The sequence below is a fragment of the Arachis hypogaea genome, chromosome 3 (assembly GCF_003086295.3).
Source record: "Arachis hypogaea cultivar Tifrunner chromosome 3, arahy.Tifrunner.gnm2.J5K5, whole genome shotgun sequence".
Classification (NCBI taxonomy): Eukaryota; Viridiplantae; Streptophyta; class Magnoliopsida; order Fabales; family Fabaceae; genus Arachis; species Arachis hypogaea.
The window spans coordinates 26,971,720-26,982,508 of NC_092038.1; the positions used below are offsets into that span (position 1 = coordinate 26,971,720).

Below are 10,789 nucleotides of genomic sequence, written 5' to 3' on the forward strand. Positions count from 1 at the left end.
TAGGTGTTTAGTACCATTAAATTTGACTCGTCTACCCAAGTTTTTGCCTACCCTAGTAAATAAATTCAGTTGGAATTCCAACATACTCCAATAAGCTTATCTTTGATTTTTTGTTTTTCTAGCTTGAAATTAGATGTAGCCGCAAATTTTTCCCTATTAAGTTTTAATTTGCTGATATACTCACTAATCTGTTTACTTGATTTCCAATTTTTTTTTGCCTTATCACAACATTACAACCCCTCATCCTAAAGAAAACCATGTTACTCCCCAAATTAATCATTTCCAATACCTAATTAGGATGTTACCAGCTACCACTGGCACACCCTCATCCATGCAGCCACAGGTAAACAACATTCAAGTTTTTCCCATGATAAAAAAGTCGTTGTTACCAAATTTTCTTACAAATAATGACCGGAATAAAAAAATACTTCTGATGGTAGACTTGTGTGAGACTTGATCAAAAATAAACCCATAGATGTATATACATTAACAAAATAACGAAGTCCAACACCATAATTTACATTCACAAAATCAAAGCTATTACACAGAATACTAATTGAAGATTTCCACAAAAGTAAACATGTACATATAGACATGGCTACCGAAACACTACTACAAAACATTATTTCACCAATAAACCGTAAACAAATTAATCTGTCGTCTTTTGTCCTACGATGATGGTGTTATCTGGTTCACAGACGAGTCGGAAGAGTCAGATGGCGAATTTCTTCCATACCTCCTACTAGGTCCTGCGATTGCCCTCCTAATAGGTCCTCCCACTGCACCTCCCCCCTGTTGACGGCGGTTGGAACTGCAGTAATTTTGGAAAATTTATTATACAACAATGAATATAATAAAGTATGTAGACTTACTTTCCTAAGTAAACAAGTTATTGTTACCTTGACTCGTGAGGACGCGGTGGTGAACCTTCTTGCCTCCGATGCTGCCAGCGTAATAACCTTTCAGTCTCAAACGCAGCCACCTGTTCATCCTTGTTGAAGTGTACGTTGCATCTGTCTGCTAGCCAGTGTTTGATTTGGTCCGGCAATACGTTGGAGGCATATATCTCATCAACGGCTCTGGGCATTTCAACCGAACGAGTATGGTCCCATGCAAGCATGTGGAAGATACCCCAACCTACGTAACTGAGTTCCAGCATAAGCCGTGGAGTTGGTCAAAAGAGAGATCTTATCCTTCCCATGTCGGCTGCGTTGATCCAGTAGTTATGACCGTCTCTAGTTGGGTGGATATGGAGACAGTTGTCTTGTCTGTCAATTAAGTACAGATCAGTGGTTGTGAAGAACGAAAAGTGCCATACAATGTGCTGTGGAATCCTTACATCTTCCTATAGTTAGAGAAACAAAATTAGATGTTAAACAGATTTTGAAAAAAATTAGATAGAAAACCGTAAAGAAAAAGTGGTGTCTGCAGCGCCGGAAGTAAGCTTACATCTGTTGGGAATAGGTTTAGGACAAAAGTCTGTTCAGGGCATCTTCTCACGTTCCTTAAGGCACTGACGTAACTAGCCGGTAGCCACCACGAACCAAATGTTAAAAGTCAGTATTGTTAAGAATAAGAAACCATGGAAGGACAGAACCGAAACTTGAGAAGTAATCAATGTTAAAAAAGAACAAACCATGCAAGGAGAGATGGTCATGCGTATGGAAAAAATAGTTATCTGCTTACCGGAATTCTGGCTCCATCTTTGTTTGCTAATATTAGTGACTAGTCTCTGAAGTTGATTGCCGCTGTTAGTGAATTAGGAGAGGGTTTACAAATTACAATGGTGTTGCCAAATGATTTTCTATAGGAAGTCAAGTTTTACTTTTAAAGAGGGTAAAACCAGAGGTCACACCGGTTGGTAATGAAGTTGAAGGGATATATTAAAGCCACCAATTAGGATTCGAACCTCATCACTAATCATACCTTTTCGTAAATCTAAACTAAATAATAAATACACATAATAAACTCTATTTGAATTGTATTACTCATGTTTTGGTAAAGGTAAATGTAGTTTAATAACCATTCATTGGTATACGTATCACCAGATGAATAAACATAACGAAGGTTACAATGGTAAAGTTAAAAAATATAACGTTTAGTATTGTGTTCATATTTACGTAAATTATTGAAATCATGTTTACTAAATTGTTTTACAAAATATACGAAATCATGTATTAACATATCAGAATGTGCTGTTCCATTCATAAATTAACATAAAGAACTTCAAATAACATAATCATATTTTTTAAGACCCAGTAGCTTTTTCAATTTCAGTAAGCCCAACACAAAACGTCAATCAAAAATTAACCGAACGTACTTAAAATAACATAACCAGAATAACTTATTGCACGCATTATAGTATTAAAAGTCTATGCAATGGACACAATTATTTTAATGCCTTAGGTATAAATAACTCAGAGCATACTGCCTAACCCCTTAACCAATCGCTCTTCCTTTTTAGATATTTCGTTGTAGTATTTCTTTGCTGCTTCAAGAACTTCTTGGGATTTCAAATTGAACGAATTCATCACCAGATCAATAGCCAACCGTAATCTAGTGCTATCATTTACCTAGGAGAAAAAACAAAAGAATTCAGACGCATAGGTTAGATTAAAATTTTGAGATAATATATGAAACCATGAAACGAATTTTATTTTATAACTACCTTAATATTGTAGTTACTCCTCCATTGGCACTCCCTCATCCAGGTTGTCACCCAAACTCCACAATCATTCCTTGTATAAGTAAAAAAAGTTTATTGAAGTATATAACCAACTTAATTCCATAGGGAAAAAAATCATAGCAGACAAAATAGTACTGTAAAAAAATATTATCTTCTGTAACCAAGGCTGGCCGGAAAAGCAATGTATAGCACTATTACAACATCAATAAATATGTTAGCGGTGTCTTTTACTTGTGCATAAGGAAAATGTATTCATCACACGTTAGCAAATTCATTGATGCATCTCAGTAATTGAAAACTCAACAATCAATAATAACTTGTAAGGTTTCTTACGAGTCATCGTTCTGCTCGCCAATTTCTGTAGGGTGTATTATAGGATACTCTGAAATTACTGGTCTGTGTGTTGTTTGGTTAGCATAGAAGGTGGAGTCATCAAGCATCTCCTCAATAAACAGTGCCTGTAATCAAAGTAAAATTTAATTCAGGTGTCAACTCTGATGTCTGTTTAAGCAATTTAGAATCTATTTTCCACATATTAGAAATTTTGCAAAACTACCATTAGCTTCGCACAACGACGGCGTCTGGTTCTGCTTGAGACGCATGGTTTAGAATCCAGTAATATTAGGTGTCTTTTTTCTATATCAATTACAACCAGGTACCAGTGCATGTTATCCTCATTCATTGGAACAAAAATCTATCAAAAATATACACAAATAAGTTATATTGGAATAAGCGTCTTTTATTTACATTATCATATATTACGACAATTAAATTATAGAGTTACCTTGCATAACGACTCAAACTCTCCCATGTATTCCTCAACGTAATAGCGTTTCAAAGTCTTTGGCGAGTGAGTCCAATTAAGGGCAAATTGCTGAAATTTGATTTTTCATAAACATGTATAAGATCAATGGAAACCAGGAGATGGAGATCCTCTTAATGGTTTTCACTCACCGAAAATGTAGTCGGTAAAAACCACAAGCAGGGAAAACCGGTGTCCTTGCGTGCATCACACATGAGCATGCTTGATGTCAGGTTTATGATCTGCTTCAGCGTTCGTTGATTGACGGCCAATAAGAAAAAATATAAACATATATTCCCTTGTTAAAATTATTTTATATGTAAGGAGTTTCATTTATGAAATTAACGAAGGCTAAAGAGTGAAAAATCCATACCTCGTCCACCAATGGTTTGTTCGGCAGTAGAGTATACATGACTCTCCTGTTAGCGTGCCACAAGTTTGTCTGTGAAATTATCTCCGAATTCAGTTCTTCATCCTCCATATCTGAACCAAAGACGTAGGTTACGACTGAAACTTCGTCCTTGCACAGTGCCATATCAGCTGGGGGACGGAACAGAACAGGCTTCCACTGATACAACGAAAAATAAGCCGTTATATATTAATAGTAAACCAGCACAACAAATCTGTAAAACTTACTTAACATGATATAACCCACCGCAGGTATCTTTGCGGTTTCATTCGCTAGTGGCAATTTTCTGTCAGCCGGGTTGAAGTAGCTAACATATACAGCCTTGTCTAAGCTACTCGTTATAACTGGTTCTGTAGCTGTCTTCTTTCTAGTACAATCATCGCTGAACAAACTTCGGCGAATAACATAATCATCTGGCGGTGTCTGTTCACACTTCGGAGACATTGAACAACACTTTGTAGCCATATGCGATTTTGAATCCGCAGCTTGATGAATGCTTGACATGTTGGATCTAATCTTCTTGGAGGAATCCAGATTCCTCTCAAGACTACCGGACGGCATGCTAAATCCGCTCATGATCACAGGCATTAATGTGGGGTTGAAATTATCGGCCGGCCCATTCCGAAGATTGATTGTTTGTGGCATTGTTCCAAACACAGGATAACACGTCTTGGTCTGGGAAGCAATCAGGTTTGTAAGTGTATTCATCATCGTCGACATTTGCGTTACCACTTCTTTTAGGGAAGGTTCTACGACTGTAGTTTTATCGAAGTCGTCGCCTATCTCTTTGCTGGCTCCACCGTTAAAATTTACATGTAGTCGCTGGTCATGCATGGTGCTTCCTCGGAGACTGAGAGAAACAAAACTTAAAAATATGAATACTTTATATTCGGAATCGTTATAAAAGGACTTGACTAGTTTCTGGAAATGTAATTTAATTCTAACCTTGATGACAGTTCTATCACTTCCTTGTCGACAACTTTTCTCGAGATTTTTCTACTTTGTTCCTTTTTGGCTTCGTCGTCTCCCTTTTCTATTTTTTGTGTTGAGCGTCGCTTTCCTCTGGCAGCCATTGGGTGTTTTAGCTGTTTAATTTTTTTATTTTAAAAAAAATGAAAAGTACTGCAACATGTTCAGTTAATGAATTGCACTCCACTAGCAAGCACAATTTCTTAAAAGAATAACAAACATGGTAGGTTGTCCCTTCTATTCAAAGGAGTTTTGACAATTGAGTGATATTTGGATTTTGGCCTTTTAATATAATATATCAGGCAGTTTACGTTTCCATTTTATATTCCTAAATTTTTAAATAAAAAAATTTACAAAAACATCTTTTTTCTGATTGGTAAAAGATAAGGCTACAACCAATTTTTTTTTTAAATTATTTTCGTTTGGTCGAGGTATCGATCCTTTAAATATATTTGAAGTTTTTTCAGCTCAATACATTTGTTTAATTTTCTTTTATGTAGTCAAAGCTATTAAACATTTTCTGGTAACCGTCTATTTTTTTTCTTTTACGAATCGGTGACTGGAAGATTTGTTTTAATTTTCGTAATGAATGCTTGTCTCCATTAAGTTGCTCATAAAGTAATTAGCTCATATAACAGAATTTTGTTTGTTGTTATCTCTTGTTGTTTCACACACTCGGTCAAAGATCTAGTCCGCAACAGAGTTTAATGCGACGGCTAAACACTCGAAAAGGTTAGCATGAAAATAATACACGTATTTGCTGCTAGCTCGAGAAAAGGGGACTTTTTATTCCATTTCCTATGAGTTATATTCCTTTTCATTAACTATGTGTATACCATAAACTGTCTCCAACACAGATCTTTGATTTTTCCTTTGTCATGGTCACTCATCATCTAACTTATGGTGCACCCTAATTTATTGCCTAATGACTTTTTTGCTTTCCACCTTTAGGCCCGTTGCCTATCACTTATAGGAGACTGAACTTCCCATCCCTCATCGCAAAGCACTTCCTGCCCCGAAAGATAATAACGAAACCTAAAAAGTAACTATTAGTAATGTGTTTGGAACTTTTTTTTTAGTATCATAACATTGGATTTATTCACTCTAATACTGGGTGGCAAGCGGGGAAGCCCGCCCCGCCCCGCCCCGCCAGAAGCCCGACCCGCCCCGCCTATTGAGGCGGTCCCAGAATCCCAGCCTGCCCCGCTTAATGGCGGGTTGGCGGGCTGGCGGGCCAAGCCCGCCAAATATCCTCTTTTTTTTTACTTTTAATTATTAAATAATATATATAAAGACATAAAAAAATATCCTTTATTTTTTACTTTTAACTATTATAATTTCTAAAAGTATGAACAAATTATAATTTTCATATTCACAAACATTAGTCTTTGTAATTATAAATATCTAATAAACATAATTATAAACTAACTTTTCATCAAAAACATAATTATAAATATTGTTCCTAAAGCAAAATAAACATAATCTAAAACATAATTATAAATATTGTCTCTAAAACAAAATAAACATAATTCAAAACACTCAATTTTCATCTTCATTCTCTTGTAAGTTGGGTTGGGAGAAGTTGGGTTTTGCTAAAAAAATTGTAAAAATACCCCTCGCTAACAAATACTAAGCCCGGCGGGGAAGCCCGCCCCGCCCCGCCAAAGCCCGCCAAAGCTCGCGGTTTAAGCGGTGCGGGTTAAGCGGGCTTTTGCTATTTGGCGGTCCCAATTTTCCAGCCCACCCCACCTTTTGCCACCCCTAAATACTGGAACATTAAGTGTGTGTTTGGACCCTAAACTGTAGACACTAGACCGTGCGAATTGAACCGGAAACCGACAAACAATAAATAGTATACACCAATACGTTCACTAAAAGACCTATCGATCAAACCGCGAATCCTAAACCAAACACATTGAACGGGAAACCGCGAAATGAAAAACCAGAGAAGCAGAACCATTCACTAAAAGACCAATCGAAGAAACCGCGAACCCTAACACGAAGCCGGCAAACCATAAACAAGATACACGAAGCCGTTCACTAAAAGACCTAGCGATCAAACCGCAAACCCTAACACGGTTAACATTGAACCGGAAACCGCCAAACGAAAAACCAGGGGCACAGAACCTTTCATGATAAGACCTACCGACGAAACCGCGAACCCTAAACCGTACACATCGACCGGGAAACCACCAAACAATAAACCATTAGCACGAAGACCATTCAGTCTGAGATCTAGTAACTAGACCGGACACATTGAACCGTGCGCATTGTACTGGAAACAGGCAAACAATAAACAGTATACACGAAGCCGTTCACTAAAAGACCAATCGAGGAAACCGCGAACCCTAAACCGTACACGTTGAAGGAGAAACCGCCATACAATAAACCATTAGCACGGAACCGTTCACTGTAAGGCCTACTCACTATAACCGTACACACTGGACCGTGCGAATTGAACCGGAAACCGGCAAACCATAAACAAGATACACGAAGCCGTTCACTAAAAGACCTAGCGATCAAACCGCAAACCCTAACACGGTTAACATTGAACCGGAAACCGCCAAACGAAAAACCAGGGGCACAGAACCTTTCATGATAAGACCTACCGACGAAACCGCGAACCCTAAACCGTACACATCGACCGGGAAACCACCAAACAATAAACCATTAGCACGAAGACCATTCAGTCTGAGATCTAGTAACTAGACCGGACACATTGAACCGTGCGCATTGTACTGGAAACAGGCAAACAATAAACAGTATACACGAAGCCGTTCACTAAAAGACCAATCGAGAAAACCGCGAACCCTAAACCGTACACGTTGAAGGAGAAACCGCCATACAATAAACCAGTAGCACGGAACCGTTCACTGTAAGGCCTACTCACTATAACCGTACACACTGGACCGTGCGAATTGAACCGGAAACCGGCAAACCATAAACAAGATACACGAAGCCGTTCACTAAAAGACCTAGCGATCAAACCGCAAACCCTAACACGGTTAACATTTAACCGGAAACCGCCAAACGAAAAATCAGGGGCACAGAACCTTTCATGATAAGACCTACCGAAGAAACCGCGAACCCTAAACCGTACACATCGACCGGGAAACCACCAAACAATAAACCATTAGCACGAAGACCATTCAGTCTGAGATCTAGTAACTAGACCGGACACATTGAACCGTGCGCATTGTACTGGAAACAGGCAAACAATAAACAGTATACACGAAGCCGTTCACTAAAAGACCAATTGAGGAAACCGCGAACCCTAAACCGTACACGTTGAAGGAGAAACCGCCATACAATAAACCAGTAGCACGAAACCGTTCACTGTAAGGCCTACTCACTATAACCGTACACACTGGACCGTGCGAATTGAACCGGAAACCGGCAAACCATAAACAAGATACACGAAGCCGTTCACTAAAAGACCTAGCGATCAAACCGCAAACCCTAACACGGTTAACATTTAACCGGAAACCGCCAAACGAAAAACCAGGGGCACAGAACCTTTCATGATAAGACCTACCGACGAAACCGCGAACCCTAAACCGTACACATCGACCGGGAAACCACCAAACAATAAACCATTAGCACGAAGACCATTCAGTCTGAGATCTAGTAACTAGACCGGACACATTGAACCGTGCGCATTGTACTGGAAACAGGCAAACAATAAATAGTATACACGAAGCCGTTCACTAAAAGACCAATCGAGGAAACCGCGAACCCTAAACCGTACACGTTGAAGGAGAAACCGCCATACAATAAACCATTAGCACGGAACCGATCACTGTAAGGCCTACTCACTATAACCGTACACACTGGACCGTGCAAATTGAACCGGAAACCGGCAAACCATAAACAAGATACACGAAGCCGTTCACTAAAAGACCTATCGATCAAACCGCAAACCCTAAGCCGTTAACATTGAACCGGAAACCGCCAAACGGAAAACCAGGGGCACAGAACCATTCACTATAGTATCCCACTTTTAATATACTATTTTTATTTTGGTCTATAAATATTAAATTTATTACAGAATTAATTAGTAACATATATTCAGTTATGTAAATTAAAATGATAATGTAGTATACAAAAATTATTACTGCATATGGTAAATAACCTGTTATGATTCACATAATATGGCGAGGTTTACGCAATTAAATTTCAATTTCGACTTAGTAGATAAAGTTATCACATGTTTTTTTTCAAGAAGAAACTATAAACCGCCACCTAGTAGTATCCATAAAATCACATACATGTATAGAATGTAATTAAGGCCAATAAATAATATTCCAATTAGGTAGGTGATGGTTAGTCTAGGACTACGAGCAAGAAGATGGTGCAATAAAGTGGAGACCATGCTGCATGACTACAAGAAGGAGGAAATGAGTTGGTGGTCTAAGCATAAAAAACTACAACTACAAACTATATACTTACAAATTCTAACCCATACAACATGGATACTAGAAGGAAGCCCTCAACCATGGCAATCGAATGTTTGGAAATGTTCCATGGAATCGATCGAACTGCATTCAGGATGCTGACGCAAGTCCTTCACCGTGAAGTTAAACAGTCCCTGATGGTCATGGCATTTCTATTGTCACTGGAGACAATGGGACTGAATGGTATTGTGCAGACAGCCGTAAAAAAGGAAGGCTGGTTTATGAACAGTCTTGCCGATGAATGTGTCATCTGTTTGCAATGCCTACTATCTCAGGAGTTTTCTGGGGTTGTGGACAAGTCCAGAAAACTCGAAACCCTCGGACACGTGCTGAAAACTGAGCTCACGTTATACCAGGTTCATAGGATGAGATCCGCCCTCCTAACTCTGATTCCCGATACCCTATCAACCATTTGCGCTAGAATTCTAGGCGACATAACGATGGATGCGGTGTGGTTGGAGTACCACAGGACTCCTAAAGAACTACTGGGTTTCAACACACAGGACCAGTGCATATCGGTTGCACCAGAGGCATTGAGTAGACATAACAATGGCCGAGGAATGCATATGCAACAAGGAGGAAGGCAAACTGAGCAAGATAAGGGAAAGCAGAAGTACGTCTGCAAGGAGCTGGATGACGCGGAACGTCCAAAGACACTGACCGTATGCTTCGGTCGAGAGTCCATGCCCACTGCAGAGGGCATTGCTGAGTTTTTCTGCAACATGTTTGGTCATGTGGTTCAAAGGGTGATAGTCATGCCTCGGAGGGATAAAGAATCGGGTGATTTTGCTTTCGTTTTTTTCAACGACGCATCAATACCGCGCATTATCATGGGGGACAAAAATGTCGTTCATCATACGATACAAGGCATGAAATGTTGGATCAGATGGTGGACAGGAACACATTATCGCTGTGTGAATTAGTCATACAATTTATGATAAAGGTTAGTTTCTTTTTTTTTTTCAAAATAATCTAGTTCAAACAGAATCTTTACTTGTTAAGGGAGATGAAATATATGTTGTAGGCTCATTTTTAATATCCAAGTTAGATTATCTTTCCATGTTACTTGATTGTGTTGATAGAATCTTGATCAATTCGGTTCCTTATTCGGCTGTGGTCATGAAGTTTAAATTGGAAATAACAAACCATACGACCATTAATTAAGTTAATGTCGTTTGGAGTCGTTCACCATGTACCTCCCAAACACAAGATATTATTATCTACTTGGACTTACTGGGACTAACGTAGGAGACATAGCAGGAATGTTTTTTACAACTATATTACTTGAAGTTCACCCTTTTTAGTTGGTCATTTTAAATTCGGACTGGTGTATGTGGCAGACAATTTGTGTTTAAGTTTTAATTTTATTCGTGGGCCCTAAAGGTGTTGTTAGGAAAAAAATCTTTTTTAAAACGTCAATAATTATGACAAAAAATTATAAATGACATTTAAGTGGGCCCGTGAGAATG

The 10,789-nt window shown here is 38.7% G+C and overlaps 1 protein-coding gene across 1 annotated transcript; it reads left to right on the forward strand.

Annotated features, from left to right (window-relative positions):
• The first annotated feature begins 9,361 nt into the window (after positions 1 to 9,361).
• LOC112775337 (uncharacterized) lies at positions 9,362 to 10,243 on the forward strand. Its single transcript, XM_025818910.1, has one exon. The coding sequence runs from the start codon at positions 9,362 to 9,364 to the stop codon at positions 10,241 to 10,243; it is 882 nt and encodes a 293-aa protein (XP_025674695.1).
• Positions 10,244 to 10,789: the final 546 nt, after the last annotated feature.

Bases quoted from the DNA above. Each gene is read 5' to 3' on its own strand.
- LOC112775337 (XM_025818910.1), top strand. From the start codon at position 9,362: ATGGCAATCGAATGTTTGGAAATGTTCCATGGAATCGATCGAACTGCA.